Source organism: Megalobrama amblycephala, unplaced genomic scaffold (assembly GCF_018812025.1).
Source record: "Megalobrama amblycephala isolate DHTTF-2021 unplaced genomic scaffold, ASM1881202v1 scaffold467, whole genome shotgun sequence".
NCBI classification, from domain to species: Eukaryota; Metazoa; Chordata; class Actinopteri; order Cypriniformes; family Xenocyprididae; genus Megalobrama; species Megalobrama amblycephala.
In genome coordinates, this window is record NW_025953395.1 from 90819 (window position 1) to 118046 (window position 27228).

General features: G+C 40.2%; 2 protein-coding genes across 2 annotated transcripts; one reads left to right on the top strand and one right to left on the bottom strand.

Moving 5' to 3' along the window:
• Nucleotides 1-1030: 1030 nt before the first annotated feature.
• LOC125261707 (tripartite motif-containing protein 16-like) lies at nucleotides 1031-9921 on the bottom strand. Its single transcript, XM_048180274.1, has 2 exons — nucleotides 9850-9921; nucleotides 1031-1735 (listed from the first exon to the last, which is right to left on the bottom strand). The coding sequence occupies exon 2, from the start codon at nucleotides 1536-1538 to the stop codon at nucleotides 1206-1208; it is 333 nt and encodes a 110-aa protein (XP_048036231.1). The 5' UTR covers nucleotides 1539-1735; nucleotides 9850-9921; the 3' UTR covers nucleotides 1031-1205.
• Nucleotides 9922-18048: 8127 nt separating this feature from the next.
• LOC125261703 lies at nucleotides 18049-27088 on the top strand. The gene is made up of 9 exons (XM_048180267.1): nucleotides 18049-18980; nucleotides 20784-20879; nucleotides 20966-21014; nucleotides 21147-21199; nucleotides 24010-24615; nucleotides 24722-24992; nucleotides 25366-25502; nucleotides 25624-25827; nucleotides 26297-27088. The coding sequence occupies exons 1-9, from the start codon at nucleotides 18408-18410 to the stop codon at nucleotides 27086-27088; spliced, it is 2781 nt and encodes a 926-aa protein (XP_048036224.1). The 5' UTR covers nucleotides 18049-18407.
• Nucleotides 27089-27228: the final 140 nt, after the last annotated feature.

The following is a 27228-nucleotide window of genomic DNA, read 5'->3' on the forward strand; positions in this document are numbered from 1 at the left end:
TTTTAATCTTAATTAACATTTTAACATTAAAGAAAGTGGACATTTTAACATTCATGGAACGTTACAAATGAACATCCTTTGAACTTTGTATCGATAATAAAATTTAGGTGAAAACAATGTTTGGAATGTTAAAAGGAATGTTATTCTAACCTTAAGATAACGCTTCAGAAACATTAAGCAAACTGGACATTTCCACGTTTTTAGAACATTTCAAATCACTGTTCCCACAACATAACTTTGTTAACTGGGAAATTGACAATTAATTGTTTCTGCATCTGACAAAAAAATCACCCATCACTAGTAAGCAAGGATGCAGAATATTTTATCTGACTAAAAAGGCAAAACAAAAAACAAGAGGAAGTTATAATGAAAAGTGTGTGAGAAAGCATTGAAGGCTAGCTACTGTATCTTGTGGCTGAAATAGCCATGTCAAAAAAAAAAAAAAAAACGCCACACAATCACAAAGACGGTAATCTTACCAGCATGCAAAGCCGTCATTAAGACAATAAGCAGCGAAAAAAATATCAGAGGTTCCCCTGTCAAACAATACAATTAGCAGATGAATAGAAGAAGTGTATTTAGACATTGAAGGTGTGCTTTTGGAAAAAATCTGATCCAGTCTACTTCTTACATAAGAGGCACTTAGTAAAGACACTCCTGAAGGAACTCTCTGATGTACTGGATATAATGTTAAAACATTTTAAAAATGTGTCTTAAGTTTCTTATATTATACATATAATAATGTTAAAACATTCTTTATATATATATATATATATATATATATATATATATAAAGGTTTAGGTATAGTGAAGGGAAGGACGATAGTAAATTGAGTCAACATTTAGTCTCATATAAAAGATTATGTCCTTGTGGGGTCCAATTAAAGGACCCTCAAAGTCAAACATTCCGTATATTTTGTACTTTGTGGGTCTTCTGGACCCTAAAGTAATAAATACAAGCTCTCACACACACACAAAAAAAAAAAAAAAAAAAAAAAAAAAAACACACACACACTGATCTTACTGTCTATCTGAGGATTCATTACACACATTTATTCTGACATGTTATTTCACTGACAGAAGTTCAGCTGTAGTATTAATGTAATGAAGAGAAAATAAGAGACTCTATAACATCTCACTGTTACTGATTCATCATGAGCTCAAAGCATTATGGGTAGAATCTCTCTACAGTCTATTCTGGTTCATCAACACAGTTTCACTGATGATCCAATACCAACCCAAAACCCAGGATAGAGCGGTTGAGTGAATGTGGTCTGGACTGTGTGGATGAGGCTCATTGTGTCTCCAGAGACGCTGTAGAAGGACAGAGTTCCTGCACTGTGATCCACATACACTCCTATTCTCCTGATGATGGACTTTACTGGGAGTTTAGTCTGTATGTTATTGTGTCTGAATGAGTAACTGGAGGAAGAGCAGAACAAACTCCAGGACTGATCATTACGTCCAAACACACACACTTTACCCCGTCCCTTCCTGCTGATGCTCTTATATGACACTGATATACACACACCAAACATACGTTCACTCCACTCAATCTCCCAGTAACAGCGTCCACACACACTCTCTCTACACAACACCTGAAACACATGATCAAATCTGTCTGGATGATCAGGATACGGCTGGACTGTGTTAGTGCCAGTAATCACTCTGTTCTTCTCAGACAGACAGAGGCGTTTATTCACTGTGTTCAGATCCAGATTGAGCTGATGGGAATCTGATGGAGATAAAACACATAAGAATCAGGAATTATGAATCTCATCTTTTAATGTTTCTGAACTCTTCATGTTCAATATATCATCAGTGTCTCAGTACAGTTTACCAGATATCCTGTGAAAATCATAATTTAAATCAGTGGCTCTCAACCTTTTTTGGGCTGGTCTAATCAGTTGTAAGGCTTGATTTTCCTGCTAAACGAAAACTGAGATCAAGTATCCTGCAATAAAGCGTATCTGGAGAGCAGATCTTAAAAGAATAGCATAGGACAACGCCTTGCCCCCACACATCTACAGTATGCAACCCCCCCCCACACACACAAACTCTCCTTCCCCCTGACTGAAAGTTATTCAACACGTATAATGTAACTTGTGTATTTATTGTTTTTCCCTTTTCATGTTTGGTATCATTTTAAAAGTCTCAGTGCGATTGGTAAAATGGTCTCAATTTCACAGCAGTCACTAGAATTATGAAAAAGATGGAAAATTAAGGAAAATTCTGTCCTCTTTTTGGGTGGTGTCTCTTCTCCTCTCCCCCAAAACAGTTGTTGGTGTAATAAACATTTACGATCCTTTTGTTCTGGTCCTGGTATAAAAAGGTAAAGAGCAAAGCAGTCACGTGGGACCTTCTGTAACCAGAACCCCCATACAGAGATGGGTGAATGTCTGAAGACATTCACCAAAACTTCGCCCAGGAGTGTCGGATTCCGTTTTTGGGCCGATGCAGGGTTCCTTACACAGTCTTCCCTGAATATTAATGTTGGTTATTATTCTGTGTTCATTATAATTTAAAGGCCTGTTATTATATTTACACCATTCAAATGTTTGAGGTCAGTATGATTTTCTATTAAAAGAAAATGATACTTTAATTCAGCAAGGGTCCATTAAATTAATTCAACAATAAATGTAATCATTTGATTTACAAGTTTTTAAGCATTGTATATCTATTGTATTGTTGGTGATTTTCAGTGCTGTAGACTTTCGTGATCTTGAGCTTTCTTTAAATTTCTATCTGTCGCTCCAAAGGTTAAAGAGTTAACTTGTTACAAAATCCTGTTTAGAATAACATCATAGTTGAATTTTTTTCAGAAGAGTTTTCAGTTTCTTACTTTCCTGAAACTCTTGAAAAGATTTTTTTTTTCTACTGTGATTTTACCTCTAAATCTTGGGTGAATGTTTTTAATTGGCTTTCAGTGAAAAATAATCATATTTATTTATTAGTTAAAAGATATCCTGTTTTTAAAGAATATATTAAATCCCCAGTTCAATGCTGTCCTGATTTACATCTTTGTTAAATTCACGAGTAATAAATTTGTATCAAACTCATGCATTCAGATGGAGATTTATTCACGGTGGAGGAGCAAGTTTTGCGGGAGCACGCACGGTGCTCACACATTCGGCTACATGAATGTCTGCTGTGAATAAAATGGAACATGCTTGGAATAATGAGAATATTAATATTTAATGTAGCAATATCCTATTTATTATTTGATTATTTAAATCTCAAGTTTAAAAGCACTAAGACGTGTTATATAGTTAAATTGATTTTGTCTTGCATTTTATCTCAAATTGTCATTTTAAAAATGGGGAATAAGTTAATTCTGCCTCATTTACAGGTGAGCATGAAGCTGATTGGTTTATATTTTTAATGTAATATAATAATCTGCATATTTTAAATGTTAGGCTAATGCACACCTGTTGCTGCCAGAATAACTCAGAGATGTGGATTGGGACGGCAATTAAATTACCATATGATTTTGGTGTTTGTCAAAAAATAGTAGTTATTTTAACCGTGTAATGTGGTCTAATTGCAGCCTGAACACTTAAGAATCGGACATCAATACAAGCGGGTTTATTTAGCAAAGGAACACAGAACAACTAAACCAAAGTACACATAGGCAAACATAAGAACAGACAAGGAGTGCAGGGAAGTGAGTCCATTTAAAGGGAGTGATAACGGTGTGATCTAGGTGCGGGGAATCCATGATGATAGGGAGTTGATTCGGAAGTGCGTGCAGGTGTGAGACAGGGAGGATGATGGGAAATGGAGTCCTGGGGAGACGTGAGCTGTAACATTACCTCCCCCTCCCGAGGGACGGGGGTGGGCGCCCTGGAGACCTACACATATGTGAGGGAGGTGCAGGCAGGTACGGAGGTCTCCAGGGCGGATCTAGGACCTCGGGCAGCCATGGCGGGTCAGGAGCCTTGGGACGCCAAGGCGGGTCTGGAGCGTCGGGCAGCCATGGCAGTTCAGGAGCCCCACCCACAAGTTCCCCACCCACTGGACTGGAGAGGGCTCGTGGAGGACTGGAGCGGGCTTGTGGAGAACTGGAGCTGGCTCATGGAGAACTGGAGCTGACTCGTGGAGATTGGAGTGGGTTCTGGAGTAGGACTCCAGGACATATTCCACTAATAGCCCCAGGGGTACTAGTGTGGGCGCCATTGTGAGCAAGGGCTCAAGTGTGGCGGCGACCATTTTGTTCTGCGGCTCTGGTGCGGCAGGGGCCATCTTTCTTGGCGGGATATGCTTCGCGGCGGCCATTTCTCTTGGCAACTTATGCTTCGTGGCGACCACTTCATGGCGGGCCTTTGCTGCGGCGGCGGCCATTTTATTTGGCGGCTTGGGTCTCGTGGCGGCCATTTCATGGCAGGCCTTCAATGCGGCGGAAGCCATTGTCTTAGGTGGCTTGGACCTCGCGGTGGCCATTTTATGGTAGGCCTTCGATGCAGCGGCAGCCCTTTTCTTTGGCGGTTTGGACTTTGGGACAGGCAGGACAACATGGGAAGACCCACTGGAGGGATACATGGAGGAGACTGGCGGTTGGTGAACTGACCAGGCCGTGTGTTTCTCTGAGAGGACTGGACGAGGAAGATACAATTTTTCTTGAACCTCTTCAATTTCGAAATCATAACCATTTAGAAAGAGAATCAGATTAATAGACTCGACTAGGGAGAAGGAAAAGGCAGGTTCAATATAACGGATCGTATCCTCGCCTAGGCCCTTCAGAAAACAGGCATTAAGTGGAGCATCTGGCCAGTTCACCAGGCAAGAAAGCTCAGAAATTCCTCCACGTACCTCTCCAGCGGGCAACCGTCCTGTCTGAGGGTCCATAGTCGGTCAACAGCTGAGCTGGTGGATCTGCTGACTGCTGGAGGAATCGGTACGAGGAATATCCCTATCTTGTTACTCATGTCCTCACGATTGTGGTCTGTTCTTCTGTTATATGGTCTAGTTGCAGCAGGAACACTTCAGAATCGGACATCAATAAAAGTGGGTTTATTTAGCAAAGGAACACAGAACATCTAAACCAAAGTACACATAGGCAAACATAAGAACAGACAAGGAGTGCAGGGAAGTGAGTCCATTTAAAGAGAGTGATAACGATGTGATCTAGGTCCGGGGAATCCGTGATGATAGGGAGTTGATTCGGAAGTGCGTGCAGGTGTGAGACAGGGAGGATGATGGGAAATGGAGTCCAGGGGAGACGTGAACTGTAACATTACCTCCCCCTCCCGGTAGGTGCGTCCTCGCGCCATGGATGGAACAACTGGGGAGGGGGGTGGGCACCCTGGAGACCTACACGTAGGTGAGGGAGATGCAGGCAGGTACGGAGGTCTCCAGGGCGGATCTAGGACCTCGGGCAGCCATGGCGGGTCAGGAGCCTTGGGCGGCCATGGCGGGTCAGGAGGGTGATGGGAAATGGAGACCAGGGGAGACGTGAACTGTAACAGGCCGGGGGTGGTCGGAGAAAAACACAGACATTCTGGATTTGGATGGCAATTAAATCACAGGCTAGCCCCTGTAAATGGTGAACATACCTTGTGTCCCCCTGAGAAACAATTACCATCCAAGGAGAGTAAGTAAGTAAGTAAAGTTTATTTATATAACACATTTATCACAGCAGAGCTGACCAAAGTGCTGAACAAAGTCAAAGATAAACAAACATAAACATAAACAAAACAGATAAAACAATAAAACATAGACAAAATCCATTTAAAATGCCTGGGAATAAAGATATGTTTTCAACTTCATTTTAAAAGTTGTAATGGAAGGTGCAAGGCGAATGTCCAGTGGAAGTTGGTTCCAGAGACGGGGGGCCGCAATAGAAAAAGCCCTATCACCCTTCGTTTTTAGAGATCTGGAGGATGAAGAAGGAATAAGATGAACTGAGAGATAAGATGGGGCTTGACCATTAAGAGCTTTAAAAACAAACAACAAAATTTTAAATTGAATTCTAAAATAGACAGGAAGCCAATGAAGAGAGGCTAAAATTGGTGTAATGTGCTCTGTTTTCTTTGCCCCGGTCGACAGTCTCGCAGCTGCATTGTGTACCATCTGTAAGCGTGCAATGGATGACTGAGGAAGACCCAGATATAATGAATTACAATAGTCAAGGCGGGAGGTGATAAAAGCATGAATGACTTTCTCCAGGTCATTGAAAGTTAAAAATGATTTCAGTCTCGAGATGATCCGTAACTGATAAAAACTGTTCCTAACAACTGTATTAATTTGCTTAGTTAAGCAAAGTTCAGAGTCTAGAATGACACCAAGATTCCTAACCTGGGAGGAGACTGAGGGGAAATGCTTGCCAAGCTCATTTATAAGACCATTTTTTAACTTAGGGGGACCAAAGACGATTACTTCCGTTTTATTTTCATTTAGTCGAAGAAAGCTATTGGACAGCCATTTCTTGATGTCCCCAAGGCAGGCCAATAAGGGTTGAATAGTATCGCCAGCTTTCAATGGTATGTACAACTGGGTATCATCAGCATATAAATGAAATGAAACATTGTGTCTCTTAATAATGTCTCCCAAAGGTCGCATATATAAATTAAAAAGAAGTGGCCCCAAAATGGATCCTTGGGGCACTCCACAGGTAATAGGAGCAACAGATGTAGAAAACCTACCTAACTCAACAGAAAAAGACCTGTCTCTAAGATATGAGTTGAACCACTGCAAAGCAATACCCCCAATACCAAACAGATTTTCTAATCGGCAGAGAAGAATATCATGATCAACTGTATCAAAAGCAGCTGTAAGATCAAGAAGCAGCAGAACTGAATTTTTACCACTATCCACTGCAAGCAAAATGTCATTGAATACTTTAAGCAAAGCAGACTCAGTGCTATGATGAGCAGAGAAACCAGATTGGAGAGGTTCTGTTAATTTAGCTGTATTCAAAAAGGAAATCAATTGTGAATATACAACTTTTTCTAAAAGTTTTGATAAAAATGAAAGCTTAGAGACAGGCCGATAATTATCAAGGCAATTTTCGTCCAAACCCTGTTTCTTAAGCAAAGGTTGAACTACAGCATGCTTGAAACATTTCAGGACAACCCCAGCACTAAGAGACAAGTTAATCAATGACTGAATGGAAGTACCAATTTCAGAAAAAGAGGCCTTAATAATCTCAGATGGAATGACATCAAGTGAAGAGGCAGTTTTCTTCATCTTATTGACCAGATCACAGAGTTCCCTCAAAGAAACAATTTGAAAACAAGAAAAGGAAGCCGGACTTGCCAGCGAGAACAATGACAGATCTGATGACTGCAAGGTAAAAGAGGAGCGAATAGCTAACACTTTATCTGAAAAAAAAATGTAAAAATTTTTCACAAAGTTCAGTTGAGGGTTCCACATGAAACTGACAACCTGGATTAATTATTGAATTAATCGTGGAAAACAGAATTCTAGGTCTATGAGAGTGTGTAGAAATCAAACCTGAAAAATACTTAGACCTAGCTGATTTTGCAGCTTTCTGAAAGTTAAGCAAACATTCTTTGAAAAACTCAAGAGACACAGTTAACGAATCCTGTTTCCATTTCCTCTCCGCTTGACGACATGCCCGCCTGAGAGAGCGTGCATTATCGTCGAGCCAGTAATACGATTTCTGTCTGGGTGACTTTAACTTAAAAGGTGCAATAGCATCTAAAATATTAGAACAAGATGTATAGAGAAGAGAAGTCAGTTCATCAGGCCCAATGGAAGACTCAACAGCATTCAGAATAGATCCTTCAACAGCGTTAGCATGATAGATTTCACTAAACTGAGGAGGAATAGATGAATTTATACAACGAGAGTAATGGCCCAGATGTTTTTCCATAACTGCAGAATTCTCAGCATGGACATTAAAAACAATAGGGCAATGATCAGAGAAGGAGACATCTCTATGGTTACATCTTCTACACCAACACCATTTGACAAAATAAGGTCCAGTGTGTGACCATGGATATGAGTTGCTCCATTTATATGTTGCATAAAACCAAAAGATTCCAAAATATTACCAAATTCACTGACCAAGGGTCGACCTGGGCAGCACACATGTATATTAAAATCACCCAGTAATAACAGCTGATCATATGATGGCATGATATGAGTTACAAATTCACAAAACTCTCGTATAAAAGCACTGTCAACATTAGGTGGCCTATAAATAAACGCACAGAACACTGCAGTGGAATCAAACTCAAGCACAATACATTGTAACTCAAATGATGCATAACTCCTGACAGAAACAGGACGTACGTTAAGGGTTTGTTTAAAAACCATGGCAACCCCACCGCCCTTGCCAGTACATCGTGGTGTACTAATAAAACAACAGCCCGGCAGACACAGTTCTTCAAAAACTGACGACTCCACGGCAGAGGCCCATGTCTCCGTCAGGAAAAGGATATCCAAGTTGCGTCCAGTATAAAAGTCATTTAAAATATAAGTCTTGTTGCACACGAACCTAGCATTGACTAAGGCCATGTTGAGATGAGACTGTGGTTCCGGGTTCCGATCCAGTCGAACAAAATCCAGTTGGCGAAGATGTAAACGTTCCACTCCTCTCCGGCTAAGTCGTAAACGCGGCAAAGCGGAGGTAGAAGAATCACCGAAAACTGGAAGATGAAAAGCATATAAATAATCCCAAGAGCGTCGCGCCAGACTATGCCCCTCCAAATATGTTGTATCCAGGGAAAGCTCGTTGAGAATTTTAAGGTGGAAGCAATCGCCTGTCTAATTCTCACTTGAACACCGCCACGACAACCTCTCTTTCTGCGGCGTTTCCGCAGAGGATGAACACAGCAAGGTAGCTGGTAAACGCACTCTGGCGCAGGTGGATTGGAAGAGGATTGAGAGCGAGAGTAGAGAACTGGGCAGTTTTCCAGGTAACCAGCTTCCATACAACATTTGATGTTAAATAGGGCTTGGCAATCATAGGTCAGCACTGAGTCTACATGATACCAGTGCAATACCACACAAAGAACAAACAGTACAGGTAACGTTACTACAGACTGAAACACACAAGAGAGACGGCATGCCGAGTGCACTGGCGCCATCTTGGAAGTAACACGAGAGCTATAGTTATGCTCTCTGTCCTACTTTGTAAATGTGGAAAATGTGCAATTAAAAATAAATTAAAACAATCAAAAAAAATGGTAAAGACATTTATGGTACGTTTTCACGATGTACTAAATACGGAAACGTTTTTTCTTTGTACAGATGACGCTGTTCACACGGATCCACGAAAATGACCAAAAATGTTGTATTACGCATACCAGACAAGTAGTTGCTGATGTAATTATTTAAAGAAAGATTAGCCTACTTGTCTGCGTATACACATTTTTATACAGTCTCTCACTCCAAACATGCATGCCTATCCACCTTATTTTTTTACAGTTTACTGCACTTTGATATTACTCTCGTTATTTCCCTATAGCAGCTAATAAATCAGTAGTCTCGCAAATTTACAGAAAAACCTTATTTCTGCTTTGAAAATTAAGGTGGATAGACTAAACACACAGTACGCATGTGCATGACATCACCGTTTTCACAGATTCGCGTTTCTCGTTCAATTTCTGATGGACTCGATCCGTGCACTTGTGCTACTGACAACAGGACAAATGCATTTGAAATGTTCACATTGAGTAGAATGTTGTTATAATGTTGCAGATCATTTTCTTTTGCAAGTAATTACAAGTTTCATCTTGTAAATATTTGGCATATACAAATGCCACCCAAGAACACCTCAACACCCCCCTATTGAAGATATTGCTTCCATCGACCCCCCCACCCTCTCTGCACGAAGAACATGACCACACTTTGAGTTTTTCTGCTTGTTTCTTAGCGACTTACATTGTAGGAAGTCGTTCCTGGTTCTGGGAACAATGTTGGTGAAAGTGACTGTGGAAATCAACAGACATGAAGAGTGTGATTATCATGTCAAGAGAAAATGATCCCTACATCCGTTCCTAAGACATTTCTAATATGATCTTCTACATGATATGAGATGATGGAGGATCATTTCTGAGAGCAGATGAATCTCCAGGACTTTACCTCTGTCAGAGATCTTCTTCAGCTCCTCTTTGCAGAAATCCTCCAGTTTGTCTCTCAGCTGACGGACAGATTCTCTCACGCCATCAAAAGAGGAGAGAGAACTGAAGGGATCGTCATTTACATCTGTAGATTCAGGAGGAGCTGAGAGAGACTGGAAACTCTACAGAAAACAGAAATCAAAGCTCATCACCTCCACACTTCAGCCAATAACCTGCACTGCTGTCAGATTTGAGCAGCTCTTGTTGATCTTTAGTAACTCTCCTCAATCCAGCACTTTCACAGCATCAGCTTCATTCTTCTCATGTTCATTATAACATGTTAGAGCTGTAAGTTATAGCGTTTGACACTTACACTATATGTGAACTTTCTAGGAAAACACTTGATGATCAAACATCTGGCAGTAACATAAATGTAACAGATCAAGAGCATCAATGGAGTCACATGACAGGGTTGAGTAGATTTGATCAGGAAAAGCAGTTCAAAGACAACGAGTAGCTTGAACATGTGGCTCTGAAATTCACAAGGACTCTTAGGACACGATCCCAAGGTCAGATTTTGTGGTTTAAATACACTGAAGCATTGCTAATATACAGCCTCACTTCCTGTTTGAGGACTTCACTGTCAAATTCATTAATGTGTTCATGAAAATTATTATAAAAGGTTTCAGCAGGTTTGAAGATTATCTGACTTTGGTAAACATTAATCAAAATGTGTAATATAAGTCAAAGATTGTAAAGAGATGATGGAAAAATCTAGCGGGTGGAAACTTAAACTAAAATTGTTTAAATATTAGTGAAGCTTTGAGCTGTTGATGTCTGGAATCTCAATATATCTTTCAGGAAAATGTTTCCTAAGAGATTTCCAGAGCTGAACTGCATTTGTAAGTGCGTCTCTTTCAAAAGAAGAAGATCAGATGAGAGTCTGACTGATGATTATATAATAAACGAACACACAGATCAACACTTCAGTCAACGGCTCATTCTGCTCTCATGAAATGTTTCTCTGTGAGTCTCTTGCTCAAGTCCACTATGATCCTGTTCTTCTAGATCTCTGTTACCTGCAGGAAATGGATGTGATCCTGTGTGTGTGAAAGCTGCTCCAGCTCAGCGTCTCTCCTCCTCAGATCATTGATCTCCTGCTCCAGTCGCTCCAGTCGTCCTTCAGCTCGACTCACTGCAGTCTTTTCCTGATCTCTGATCCGCTGTGTGGCCTCAGAGCGGCTTCTCTCAATGGAGCGGATGAGCTCAGTGAAGATCCTCTCACTGTCCTCCACTGCTGTCTGTGCAGAGCGCTGTTAGGACACACATCACAATCACACAGTGGCTTCAGTGAGTCCTGACTGAGACTTCTCAAACTTCTCTACTTCTCCAGACTCACCTTATGAGACTCCACAGCCTCTCTCAGCTGCTGAAGATCTTTCTCTCTCTGCTGGATCCTTTGCTGGAACCACCTCTGCGTCTCCTTCAGCTGGTGCTAAAGGACAAACCAATGACAGGAGAAACATCACATAAATCATCAAGTAAACAGATATGAATCCAGTATCAGTGAAGTGCGGAGATTCAGGGTTAAAATTCTTTCATTGTTTACTCATCCTCATGTCTTTCCAAACTTGCATGATTTTATCTTGCATAACACTTATTTTGAATAAGTACTTATATTTGAATAAGTAATTACTTTACGACTGCTAAAAAGTACGATCTATATAGTATGAATGTAATCTGGACAAATCACATTCACCATGTTGTCATTATCACATGATCTACCAGCATCAGGTGCATTGCTTCACTGCCATAAATCCTCTCCAGTGGCCTCATGGGATAAAGTCCATCGACTGCACCCTTCAGAATCTCAGAAGTAGTTGGTCATCCAGGTACTTTTTGCCTACTTTTTTATGATTACTGTGAATTAGAACATATTCCTTCCCCTTTCTGGCCTTCCTAACGCAGATTAACTTGATAGTTAAAATGAACTTTTAACACTTTTCCTCAACAGTTCACAACATCAATCTTTTATTGTGTTCTCATCATTTTTATAAAGACTGCTTTCTGAACCATGCAGGGGTACGTTTCCCGAAGCGAACTACGGTCGCAAGTTCCGTTGTTACCAATAGAGTTCAATGGGACTTACGACTATGGTTCCCCAACGACGCTTTCGGGAAACGCACCCCAGTTTAGATGTTATAAATGAAGTTAAAAATGTAGGTTTGGGAGGAGCCTAATCATTCAGTCCTGTCAATCATCATTACAAGCGTTTTAAAGTAAACCAGACAGAGAGGGTGAAAACAGACATTAAATATGTAAATGTATTCTAGTAGACCCCATGAACAAAATTATGAACCTGTAAATGAACATAACAGGACCTCCTTAAGTTCATACCTGTTTCTCGGTCCTCTGTGCTGCAACTGATACAGTGTCGTGGTTTTTATGTTCATCCATCGTACACAGCAGACATATACACTCCTGATCAGTGCAGCAGAAAACCTCAAGGATCTTGTCGTGTTTCGCGCAGATCATCTCCTGCAGTCGTCCAGTGGCTTCAGTCAGATTGTGTTTTCTTCCAGTACAGACGTCACACTGCACATTTCCAGCTCCAGTGTAACAGTCAGCAGGAAGTTTAATCTTCTTCAGTTTCTCCACCATTTCAGCCAGAATGGTGTTTTTAGCTAAAGCAGGTCTTGGACTGAAGGTCTGTCTGCACTGAGGGCAGCTGTAGACTCTCATCTGATCCTCCTGATCCCAGAAGCCTGTAATACAGATCTTACAGTAACTGTGTCCACAGGAAGTGGTCACTGGATCCTTCAGGAGATCCAGACACACTGAACACATGAACTCATCCTGAGAAATTCTGGCTTCTGCCATTTTACAGCATAAACACAGAGACACAAACACACAACAGCTCAACTACACTCAGGTGAGTGCACTCTGAACTCAGGTGATTCTTGTTTCCTGGTTCTGTGTTTTAGTGACGTGTTTAAAACAGGTGTGTCTGTAAAGCAGCTTCCTCATTCCTGGTCCTGAAGAGCTGCTAAGTTTTTAGTTTTCATGTTTGTTCCCACACACATTGTGTTTAATCAGATTGGGCTAGTTTTGGAGTAGTTATGAGAAGAAATTGAGTGGATTTTGTGGTTAAAACCTGGCAACCCTGTTTGTATCATTTTTTTGTGCATGCAGGTCAGCTCACATCCATAATCTGATATTGGCCACATTTAAAACAACATGAACAGCTATACAAAAAAATCAGATCTGAGCAAAACTGAAGGCTCACAGAGTGAACGTACTGTTACTCATACTGTTGTGAATGGGAGAAAATGCAACGGGCAATATGGCTAAATAAGTCCCGCCTTCTAAATGAGAGCCAATCACTGACTGGTACAGTCATCGCGTCACTGCAGTGGCCGTTAGAAGCTCCGGTTCCTATAGAAACAGTCAGACATGCGCCTCTGAAATGAGACACAAGAGACGCGCATTTAGGACTGCACATTAGCTTGATCCAATGTCGTTTTTGTCATGATTCAAGCATTTGGAAACAAAATTTATGACATAGTTGTTGTCAGATTTCATTGGTGATTTCAAATATGAAATTTAATCGAAAGCTTGGTAAACAGCTTTGGAGAATTTGATGTTTCCCCATTCAAAGAGATTGGAGCTGGATGCCCAAGAGGCGTTTCAAAGATGGCCGCTGAATGAAATGCCTTGTCTTAAAGGGATTTGGTGTTACTCATCCAAAGCGCGTACTTGGAGAGCCGCGTTATACCATAACCAGGCCCTAGTTGTCATATTTTAATTGCCATTCAATGTTTATCTTTAGTTATTAGATTTGTTGTTAAAGTTAGAAAAACTAAGTTGTGACCATATTAGTACATCTGATTACAATGAACAGTAGCTCAACTAGATAATATGGCTAGCTTGTATAAAACAAGGTTGTTCCTTTGTTAATTCAGTCATTAAAGTTACACAGACTGTTTTCATAGACATACAGGATATGCAGTATAAATGTGGATGATCCCAGTAAAAAGAAAGCATAACTGCAGATTTCTTAAAGTAGAATTGCTAATTGCAGTTTTAAAATTGAAGAGGCTGAAACAATTGGAGACTGAATTTTGACCAAAAAACTGAAGTCATGTTTATTAAGAATGCAGTGAAGAATTTCAGCTGCATAACATAACTCATGTTTATGGCTCCCTGTGACTGATAACAGTGAAAAGTGATACTCTAGTGATTAAACATTTCGCTGAAAGAAGCACACGTACACTGCTGCTTTGGTGCCACATTGAACTTTAATCTAGCAGTCCCTTGAGTTGTGTGTAAAGTAATGTATACACCTGAAACTAGAATATCTCTCAGAATCTTTCTCTTTTAGAAGGTGATAGAGAAGCCTAAAGAAACTCAACCGCTCTATCCTGGGTTTGGTGTTTATATTGGATCATCAATGAAACTGTGTTGATGAATCTACCCATAATACTTTCATTCTTTCATTACATCAAGTCTCTTGGGGAATATTATTCTAAATGAAGTGCATTCTCCTTAAAAAAAGCAAAAATATCTTTAAAATAATAATAAAATATGTTATTTCTATGGCTTCCAAGTTTCAACAAATAAATTAGACTTGAATTGTAATGATTTATGTCTGCTGTATATGCCTGATGATGATGATACAATGCTTTCTCGTGATTAAAGGTATATAAATAAGATTTTAATAAATAAAAATTATTCTAACAGTATTTTTATATGACAATGATGTGCTAAAAGATTTCCTTAGGATGAAGAAATAAAAGGTCTTATTGACATTTTTTTTAACAGTGACCAACACCAATAACCAGCAATAGCCATTAGCCACAATCTGACATTTTTTTCTAATGACATTAAATGTACTGGGAATTGAAAAATTATATTTTATTGTAAGCAGTCAGAAAAGGAAATATTCAATTAAAGAAAAAGTGAATTATGTTTTTTATTAATTTATTTATGGCCATCACAACCTTGTTTTATGATTCTTCTTTTTTTCTGGTGAGTTTATCAACAATAATTACATACACTGTGACAAAACAACACATACATTATTCCATCAGTTACATAGAATGAAATACAGATGCATAAATCCCAAAGGAATTAAGAGAATGAATCATCCTATAATAAGTGCTGTTTAACGAGTTTGTTTGCCCATATAATCTTTAGGGTATTAGGTTATCTAATTTGGCTTGCTGTCCACTGAGGAGGGGCTCGATGAACCATCTTCAGGGAGGTGGAGGGATGCTGAAACAGCTGAGACTGAAGAGAGGTGAGCAGCTGCTTATATACTCTGGCTGTTGATTGGAAGATTAGATGGGCTCGCTCCTCCCTAAACTTCACTTTAAAATGTTAGAATATAGTTTTGATTGCTCTGAGTTGTCTGCCTGAAGGTAGAGGGTTCAAGAGGGGTCCGGCTGGATGTGTGCGATCTTTCAGAATTATTAGTACTTTTCTGAAAACATGAGACATAAATGTCATCAATGATGGGAAGCTCATAATTTTTGAGGCACACCGCTTCATCCCGTTATCATCCACTTCAACAATGCAAAGATTGTGGTTCCAAGAAACTTATAACTCTGTACATTTTCAATGTCTACACTATTAACAGATAATGACATAACAGCATTTTTCCTCCATCAGAAATCAAACACCATTTCCTTTGTTTTAAGGACATTCAACCTAAGATTATGGGTACAACTCCATTCAATCAATGGCTACGTTTACACGTCCAAATAATCCATTTGTAATCGGATTGATGGCTCAATCGGATTGAAAAACGATCATGTAAACACCTTAATGGATCCAAATGAAATTCTGATTGGATTGGAAGGGGTGGATTATTCCTTTTCTAATCCGATCCAACAGCAAAAAATGACCATGTAAATGCTTGAATCCGACTACTTTCTCAGTCGTAATCAGAAATCTCTGGGGCACATGCGCAGTGCAGTGTTGACATGCATTATGCAGTGGGCAAGTTCACGCTCATGTCTTTAGTTGTAAAGATGGCGTCGGGTGGAAAGAACTGGTTGACGGTGGAAACAAACTACTTACTGAACATACTAAAAGAGAAAAAAAATTGTGGAAAGACTGGACAGAAGAAAGGTCTGCAATAACAAGCTGTTTAAGGTGTTTGAAGAAATGAAGAGTTTGGTTCCAAAACACGATAAACGACATTTAAAAAAAAAATTGAGTTATTGCCAAAATTAGTATTGTATCTGGTTGGTACTGAAAAGTCCATTTTTAATTTTACTCAAAATGCAATATCCGCCGTATTATTCTGTCAAGTTTTTTCCCTATTTTTCCAAACCGCGACAAACGACTCTGCAGAATGTGATATATCCGCTCAAGCAATCACAGCACACCAATCCACGCACCAACGCTCTGAAATACCCGGCATCCTAGTTTTCCTTATGCTTTGTACTGTCACAAACACGCCAGGCTCCAGCACCCACCAATCACAGCGCACGCCTTCCCCGGAGTACTGATCACCAACACCTGCACCTCATCACCACGGCAATCAGCTCTCACATAAAAGACACTCACACACTCCATCACATTGTCTGGTCTCGTTTGCATCAAGGAACTTACCTCTATGCTTACCTCAAGGACTCCCGGTGCTATTTACCTGTCTCCTGTGTCTCCGAGCTCCCTCCTGTGTTCCAAGTCTGTGTGTGTGTGTGTGTGTGTGTGTGTGAGTGTGAGTGTGTTCTGCCATCCCTGCCTCTATTCTGCTACCGCTATTCTCCAGCATCCAACCTGCAAACCACAAAGGACAGTATTACCATTCATTCATTCATTCATCATTCACTTCTACAACCTTTGCAAACTCACCTGTTGTCACTGTTACCTCTGCTTGTGTCCAATAAACTACCTGAACTGCCATCTTCTGTCTCGTGGTGGTTTCTGCGGTGGGGAAGAAACGTTTGTTCATGAGCACATCGAGTCTCCTAATACCACAGCCAGACTTTTTTTCTTTTTTTTTTTTCTTTGGCATTCAATACTCTGCAGTACACATTCTTGCTGAGAAACTCGCCAGTCTCTGACTCCAGACTCTGGCATCATGGACCTTGTCTGGTTAACTCACACTGATGTCCCAGAACTGAAGTCGATGGTCAACCACACCTTGTAGGACAGCCAAACCTTTCCGGTTGTAGTAGTTTGCAGAGCAGGCAGGTGAAGCTAAAATGCCAGTTTCACATCGCACATGTAAATGGAGAGTAAGCAGATCATATTTTTTCAAGCGCCCATGTTAACAGATTAGAGCATTCACACCCCACACAAAATTGAACATGGAAAAATTTTACCATAAAATCATGTGAAGTGTTTTGTGCTTCACAATCACCATATGACATGCTGCGCTGTGAATTAAAAAAACAAGAAAACACATTGCTGCCAGGTGTTTTTGTCCAAACTTCAAAGGCGTGTTTAAAAGATTAAAAGTAAACTGTAAGATTACAGAGTATGCTGTCCATCATAAATCAAAGCATGTGACATCAAAGTGACAGAATGGACTATACTCTTCTGTATTTGCAGTACACAAGCCGAGTGCAACACATTTTTTTAAAAATATTTTGAGTTGTTTGAGGTGCGGTGACACACGGCCCTCTTACAAGCATTTTCACTTAATCATGCTGCACATATCAGAAGGTTTGTAAGGTGGCAGCTGAAGTTCAGGAAGGAATTTGCAGATTTACTAACCGACTACAATTCACATTCATCAATAAGGTGAGAATGTGAATATCTTCAGTTTGAGGTAAGGACCCATCAGCCTGTGCCATCTAGAGTTTCGTGACAGAACTTGGCATATATACATGTATAATTAGTGTAGCTGTAGGCTATTTCAGTCCATTAATTTTATCTGTCAATAGTAGTAAATGTAAGGGAAGTCTAAAATGTTAAAATTAAAACAATGTCTATGCCACATAATTTGCCTAGATCCAATGAATTAAGGATGAAGCTATGACTGTCTTCTGTATAGATATTATTCAGTTCACGAGGTAATATTCAGCTGAAGACACAGTCTTACAATGACATACTGTAGATAAATTTAGTAAAGAGCTGTTTAAAAAAAGCAAATGGCTCTCATTATATAATTTAAACCACATACAACACTGCATAGATGTGATCAATGGTGGTGTTCTGATTCTCCATAACTTATATTCTTTGAGTGTCTGTCTGAGACTGACATCTAGTGGATGTTTTACGATCTGTGACTTTATGGACTTGCAGACATTTGTACATGTCACTCAAACACAGAACCAGGACACAGGATCACATGAGTTCACGGAAAGAGAAACTGAAGTGTAGTTGAGCTGTTGTGTGTTTGTGTCTCTGTGTTCATGCTGTAAAATGGCAGAAGCCAGAATATCTCAGGATGAGTTCATGTGTTCAGTGTGTCTGGATCTCCTGAAGGATCCAGTGACCATTCCCTGTGGACACAGTTACTGTAAGAGCTGTATTACAGACTGCTGGGATCAGGAGGATCAGATGAGAGTCTACAGCTGTCCTCAGTGCAGACAGACCTTCAGTCCAAGACCTGCTTTAGCTAAAAACACCATTCTGGCTGAAATGGTGGAGAAACTGAAGAAGATTAAACTTCCTGCTGACTGTTACGCTGGAGCTGGAGACGTGCAGTGTGACGTCTGTACTGGAAGAAAACACAAAGCCGTCAAGTCCTGTCTGGTGTGTCTGAACTCTTACTGTCAGAATCACCTTGAACAACATGAGAGTTTGTTTAAAGGAAAGAGACACAATCTGACTGAAGCCACTGGACGACTGCAGGAGATGATCTGCCAAACACATGATAAACTCCTTGAGGTTTTCTGCCGCACTGATCAGAAGTGTATATGTGTGCTGTGTACGATGGATGAACATAAAAACCACGACACTGTATCAGCTGCAGCACAGAGGACAGAGAAACAGGTATGAACTTTAATCTAGACACTGATGAAATACTACTGACACTATATTGGCACCCATTTGATCAGGTGACATCAGAAGTGGCAGAAGAACAGGAGCTGCAAGTGGACTTTTACTGCTGTGCCTGTCTGTGCTCCACGTTGAACTTAACTCGATTAACATTTTATAATTGAAAGTTATTAACAGAAATAATAATTCGGTTTTTTTTTATTCGTTTTTAGAAAGACTGTGCGAAACTCTATATCTGTGTCAGTTTGTGGATCATTTCTGCTATAATGATACTGACACTTGCATTGTGAAAAAGGTCTTATGCTTCATGTAAAATCATGTGCAATGGTGGAAACTGGTCAATGATCCTTTTAAGAGTTTGAAACTACAGCCATTGGTTATTAACTCTAAGGTTATTGGATTCAACCCTTCACAAAAATAATTTAGTGACAGCAGTATAATGTGAAATCTTAGTTATTGGTTTGTGCCAGAGATTGTATATTATAGGGAGATGAGAGGGTCTGTATCTCTTACCATTGGAGAAAGTGTAACGGCTAACTTAATCATGTGCAGCACCTCTCAGCCTATTGTGTAATGGCAGTGACGTCAGTGCCCGCCGTTCAAAAATCCTTCCCTGCGTACCGCCACAGCCGGAGCCTTAGCGTTAGCACATTTTTGGCTAAAGGTTGCAGGCTTGCCTTCCAGTGGCTTTAACACAACATCTATTGTTCTATTTGTTAAACAGTAAAGGCCCTGGTATACTTCAAACAAAGTTCTTTTTCGTTCTTCATTTAGGGGTAAAACGAAGTTCGAAATGCGTGACCAGCGATATACTGTAAACGAACATCTGACGCCGCCCACACTGCTGAGAGTGGCATTTAGATGAATATGTAAATATGTGCCGTGCACTTTCTTCTCAGTAACAAAATAAACACAACAAAAATGAGAAAACAGCAAGCATTTATTTTAGAAAGCATAAGAAAAGCATCTGATCATAATTGGGAATGTTAGCAAGAGCTCTGCAAATTAGCACTCCAGTCACGTCACATCTTCATATAGCACTTTATTCAATAGATTGCTTAAAATCAAGCAGCTTTACAGTATCAAACATGAAAACAGTGTTAGTGCCTCATTTTTTTTACAAGCACAACTTCATTTTGTACTATAAAGCGGCTGTCCAGTGTGTTTTCACCCGCAGAGATCTTACCTCGACAGACTCAACAGATGAAATGAGTCAAAGACGTGTCCCATGCGAGTGAAGTCGGAGCCTCAGCACACACCTCCTGTTACGTTATCGTCACTGACCAATGGTAGTACGAAGGTGTTTTGCAGCTGAAGCAAACTTTTCCTGAAAGTTCGCTTTGGCAAGCCGTTTCGAACTTCCAAAAAGAACACAAAACGAACTTTGTTTTGGCCTGATTTTGTTCGAAATTATGTCACATCAGTTCGTTCTTCAATTTCATTCGAAATATACCAGGGCCTTAATGTGGCACATTTGCTGTTGGTAATGCTGTAAACGAGTCCTACCTGTTGCAACATTCCCTAGTCTGCCTTCTCTTAAAAAATTACATTTTTATCAAACTAAAATGTACATATAGTTCCTAACAAAAGTATTGTATAGTGTAAAACATGCTGAAGATTAGCAAACAGGCTGTCAATTAATTAAATGATTAGCTATTTCCCCACAAAAGCTGTTTAATCAGCATAGTGAAGCCTCTCATCCATTGACATCCATTCAAAAAATGGCCTCTGGTCTCATTCCCTGCGTACTGCCAGAGGTTGCAGGCTTGCCTTCCAGTGGTTTTGTTTGTGCTTCAGAAGCAGCTGAAGGAGACGCAGAGGTGGTTCCAGCAGAGGATCCAGCAGAGAGAGAAAGATCTTCAGCAGCTGAGAGAGGCTGTGGAGTCTCATAAGGTGAGTCTGGAGAAGAAGAGAAGTTTGAGAAGTCTCAGTCAGGACTAACTGAAGCCACTGTGTGATTGTGATGTGTGTCCTAACAGCACTCTGCACAGACAGCAGTGGAGGACAGTGAGAGGATCTTCACTGAGCTCATCCGCTCCATTGAGAGAAGCCGCTCTGAGGCCACACAGCGGATCAGAGATCAGGAAAAGACTGCAGTGAGTCGAGCTGAAGGACGACTGGAGCGACTGGAGCAGGAGATCAATGATCTGAGGAGGAGAGACGCTGAGCTGGAGCAGCTTTCACACACACAGGATCACATCCATTTCCTGCAGGTAACAGAGATCTAGAAGAACAGGATCATAGTGGACTTGAGCAAGAGACTCACAGAGAAACATTTCATGAGAGCAGAATGAGCCGGTGACTGAAGTGTTGATCTGTGTGTTCGGTTATTATATAACAGGGGTGCAAACAGCGCGCTTTTCGGCGGCTCTCGCTTTTTTCACGGCCGTCTGGGTGACTTGTGTGAATCGTGCAGATCCGAAGAGTTTTTTTGATCCGAAGGGGGGAGGGGGGGGGGGGGTGTCTGAGAGTCTGAGAGTGTCGGATTATAATTTCACCATCAGTAATTCAGGATTGCCTCCACCAAAAAAGTACTTGGGTAAAGTGGTTTTATATTCGCAATTCGCACATCCGTATTCAATAGCCTTGTTAACACACTACATTGGACATTCAGTGGACATTCACAAGTAAATATGCCATTAAACAATACTTGCCTATTTTGATCGACGGAAAATGTTGTAAGTGCAATTGTTGGTTGTCAATATCATGCGCTGCTTAAAATTCGCAAACATTAATTTATTGCACATTTATTGGAAAGTCTGAATTTATCAGAAGTCCGAATGTGCGAATATAAAACCAACTTTACCTAAGTCAAAAAAGTAAATGAGCAAATCAGAACACTGCGCGCCAAAACAGCACCGGTATGCGCGCTGGTGTGAACCACTATGTTTCTTCTCGCTGCGGTATATCTGCCACTGCAGCATTATTTCTCCCTGAGACCCGAAGTTCGGCGCCGCGCCTTCCCGTTTTACTGGAAACTGGTGAGATCATCAATGACTGGAGGTAAGGATATTTTTGGTTTATAATGTTATGTAATCTACTAGTCATGTAATTTATTAAACATTTTAACTAGGCCGAGGTAATATGTTGTGTGTCTGTGTGTAACCTGCTATCAGTACGATTTAGCTACATCAAGTTCACATGTAAAGACCTAACGTTAGTGCTAGCTAGCAGATCAAATTATGGATGACTGTAGCTACATAGAAAAAGTTGTTAGGCTCGAAATTACAACCATTTTGCTCGCATGTGCTCGTGAAAAATGTAATCCGTCGATATATACGGTAATCCTAAAAATATATTCAGGAGTAAGTTACTGCTAATTTGTGCGAGTGCAAATAATGGTTGTGGTGCTAACGTTACCTGTTTCATTTTGTAAGCCGTCAGTAAAAGAGGTAGAACACGCCAATGCTGATAGTTAGGATGTTTTATTAATATTAATTAGGGCTGGGGGAATTAACGCGTTAATCTTTGCGATTAATTTGAAATGTTTAACGCGTTAAAAAAAACGCATTTAACGCAGCACTTTTTTTGCCTCGTTTTAATGATTTCCTGTTGCGGCTGCTATTGAAAAGCCGAAAATATGTATATCTTATTTAGTATTATATAGCAATATATTAATATAATAAATACCGGTACTTTGCTTGTTTCATTAATGGATGAATCACTGTTTTTTGAACGAATCTCTTGAATGATTCAATAACAAATACATTTAAGTCACTTGTCGCCACCTAGCGGTGTAACAATGCAATCGATATAATTGTTCTTTCATGCTCCATGTTACTTTCAAAAGGTGCTTTTCTCTATTTTGATTGCTTCTGTAGGCATCAGTGTTTATATACAATTTAATTCTAGTTCCAATTTCAAGGAACTGTTGAGTGGGCTTAGGTGATCACCAGCTGGTTTGCTATTTTTAAGGAGGTCCTTTTTTATCAGGTAATATTGACACAAATAGACTGCTGAAGATGGACCCATAACATTCTACATTTTATGGCAACCCCAGAGTGGGCGAGAAATATTGCAGCATATAAACAAGACATTGTGGAAAGGAGCAGAGTGAACTATTTGAACTCCGTTATGATACAGTTTTGCAAAAATAACTCTGTATTCATTTGCAGAATGAGGGAAATTGAGGAAAGTGAGGCACTTCTTGTGCAACAGATGGATAGAGGCTGTAAATGCAGTTGGAATTGGTCTTGGCTGAAACTTGAAACTACAATCAAGGTCCATGCAGTCAAACACACATTCATACTGTCTGACTTTTTTCAGAAAATTGAAAAAAAGGGTTGTGCTAAATGCACTCTCTGCATGAAGGAAATTAACTACAGTAGCAGAGGGGTGCATGCCCTGTATGCACACTGTCAGACATCCATACACACAAACAGAGTGACCTCAATCGTAACAACTCAAAGTGTGGCACAACTCCTTCCGTAAGGAAGATCCTTTACCAGCTACTCAGAACCAGGCCTCAGCAGCAGAAAAGATCAGGGAAAGTGTTAAGCTTCCAGTGCCTATGTGTAATCGCATTGCTAATGGAGAGGTATGTGTGTGTGTGTGTGTGTGTGTGTGTGTGGCCTGGTAAACCCTACGTTATGGGGGCCCCATAAGGATGGCAATATCCGAAATCCTTGTTCGTGTGGGGACATTTTTTGGTCCCCATGAGGAAAAAACGGCTTATAAATCAAAAAAGTGATGTTTTTTTGAAAATGTAAAATTGCAGAAAGTTTTCTGTGATGGGCAGGTTTAGGGATAGGGTTAGTGTAAGGGAATAGAATATACAGTTTGTACAGTATAAAAATCATTATGTCTATGGAAAGTCCCCATAAAACATGAAAACACTACGTGTGTGTGTGTGTGTGTGTGTGTGTGTGTGTGTGTGTGTGTGTTGTGTTGAAGACTAGTAAACCAAAATATTTTTTATGGAAATGAGTACATAATGAAGACAAAGCAAATGGAGATGAACTAAATTAGTTTAAAATGAATCATTAAATGAGTAATTTATGTATTTTCTTTCTCTATTCACTAGGCAATGGTCCTGGCAGTTATTGCTGAGCACTCTCTACCTCTGACAATAGCACCTGTGTTGGTGGAGTTAAGCCAGTGTCTAGCTGCAGACAAGGCAGCCCTTAGCCAAATTAAACTCTCCCGCACTGCAGCTTCTTATAAAATGGTGTATGGTATGGGCCATACATTTGCGGAGAGAACTTTCTCCAACTTACGACAATACACCTTCTCTCTGAATGTGGATGAGAGTACCTCCAGCAGTAATAAGAAGGTCCTTTCTATGTTGGTCAGCTACTTCAACAAAGAGCTCAATGATGTTGTGGTTGAACACCTGGGCTCCCTTGAAGTTGCGAAAGTCAGTTCAGCTAGTTTGGAGAGGGTGATGTGTGACTTTTTTCAGAAAAAGAACATTCCTTGGTCGAACCTAATTAGCATAATGCTAGACTCATGCAACGTGATGCGCGGGAGCAAATCAGGGCTGGAGACAAGGATACGAGAGAGGCATTGTTCCACTCTGCTCAATGTGGATGGTGACTCTTGCCATCACATCCACAACTCTGCAAAGAGATTTGCTGAACCTTTTGAAAACTACTACATCCACACAGACCATCAATGGGCACCAGATCAGGTATCTGAACATGCATTTCATTTTTAATGAAAAATCTATTTCTAACTTGTTTATTAACTGTTTTGAGTGTTGCTAGTAGTGTAAGATATGTTATCTTCACTTGCAGTTGGGGTACCTGAAAGAAATAGCAGAGTTCCTGGACATACCTGCCACAAATCCCCAGCGATTTGTCTCCCATCGTTGGTTGTCAGCTTATGACGTAGGGATCAATACTAAAAGAATGTTACCTGTGTTCAGAGTGCTCTACTTTGGATTTATGGGAAAGCAGGACCAAGAACTGTATAAAGAAATATTACAGGACCTGTACAGAGACCTTGGTGTGAGTGAAAAGGCTCAACGAAGGGTTGAATTTATTCACCAGGATCTCTGCAAGAAGGGTATGTATGTGTATGTATATATTGTAACAGATTGTTCTATGGTCAAGAAGGAACTAAAATCCTACTATTGAATCTTAGTATTCAGTAGTAAACATGCTGTATGTGTCTGTCTATATGAGAGAGAGATGAATAAAATGTGTGTTGTACACCTATACCTACTGTTTTATGGTTATGGTTATGATTTAGCAGACACTTTTGTCCCAAGTAAATTGTTATTATTATATTTTATTAGCCTAAGGAGTACTCATACTGTTACAATCTGTGCAACATTTTATGTATACCATTGGTATTGCACAAACTTTAAATCTGTATGCACTGGTATGTATATTGTATCTTTTTTTATCTTTCTTTTTTTCTTTCTTTTTTTTTGAAGGAATGACTGATTTGGGGAAGAAAAGGAAGGCCCGAATTGTAAAGAAGATTTGGGTGGAAAACCAAAAAGTGAACCTTATTCTTAGTGTGTACCTTGGTGTCCTCCCAATTTTGAAGGAATACGTGATGGTCTTTCAAGTGAGTATTTTTCTATACAGTGTATGCAACTCAGCATAGACGTAAGATGATTCTGATGTCTATTGAAAAACAACAGCAAGTTCAGTCAGTTCTAAAAATGCATTTTTTATGTTCTTTGAAGGGAAGTAAAACCTTGGTTCACAAGCTTCATGACAAGCAACTTGAAGTGTTCATCAACTTTCTTGCCTGCTTCATCAAGCCTGAGCATCTGAAGATGTCGCCAAAGAAATTGCTAGAATTGGACTTGGCCAATAACACACTTCACTCCCAGATTTACGTTGGGAAAGTCGCAGAAGACCTGATTGCAGCCCATCCAAAGCATCCGGTTAGTATTTTAAATAAAGTTAACTACTTTTTAAATTTTCTTTCCATTTTATCATTAGCGGTTCAGAAAAGCAGTATCCCTTAGGTCATACTGCCACCTACTGGTTAAAAAAATGCAACCGCATAATCACGAAAGTACAGTATATGGGACAAATGGAACATGTATTGTAATTACTCTTTCCATTTGATTGACTGATTTGTACATTTATATGTAGACCAGTAAGAGTGTTTAACATCTTGTAAATTTAAAATGTATTTTTATTAATTGTTTAGAAAAGTAAAGATTTGGAAATTTTCCTATTCTGATTTTACAGTCCTGCATGATGTCACCATAAATGTTACATAAACAGTTAAGTAATATGATCGAACATGATCTGATATGCTGATATGACTTGCCATTGTGCTGCAGCCATGAAACCTGAGTATGAACTCAGTTTAAACATGTTTTTTGTATGGTATGTGTGTTGCAGATAATCATGGATTTTATTGGGAAGGTGACCAAGGCATACACAGCTTGTGGCAAGTACATGCAGAACAAACTACCTCTCAAAAGTAAGACCCTACAGGCCTTGTCCTCTATTGATCCTGTGGTGAGGGGCCATTCCCAGGCTGTTACTCAGCTGAAGGAGTTGGCTAGGATCATGAAACATTTAGTGCCCCTAGAGAGTGACATCACCCAGGAGATCATTAGGTACAATGTGGACCCCAACCTGGCCAAGTATGAAGATGGAGATGACATTGTGAAGTGGTGGGCCCATGTCATGAGTTTGGGGAAGTATCCAGCTCTCAGCCAGGTTATCAGAGGGGCCCTCTCCATCTTCCATGGACCACTGGTAGAGTCCTCCTTTAGTCTCATGGGAGATGTGATTGATGCTAAAAGATCTAGCATGAAGATCTCCACCTTTGATGCAGTGCAGACTGTCAAATATGTGCTGAGGTCAAGGGGCAAGACTGGCATTGGCATGTTCAAAAGAGATGACATCAAACTGGGGCCAGTTGTTAAAACTCTCTGCCAGAACATTAGGGTTGCAGGGAGAAGGGACAAGACCGACAGAGAGAAGAGGATGGAGGCAAAGCAGAAGAGGCAGGTGGAGTATGGCTGCAGTGCTACATGTGAAAGTGCAGAGAAGGCCAAGACCACTGCTCTGGCCGAAGAGAGGCAGACACGTCTCAAACATGTTGATAAGAAAATTAATGCAGCCAGACGCAAGGCCCTGGATACGTTGCAGGAGGTGGCCAGGAAGAAGAGGAAGTTGGAGTAAAGCAAGAAGATAGTTCAATGAGAGTTTATGTTTCGGAATAAAAAATGAAATTGAATATTACAAATTAGCGTCTGTGTATTTTGATTTTCAGAATTTCATTTTAGTCTGTGCCTATGGGGTGGGCTGGGGATGGCAGGGGT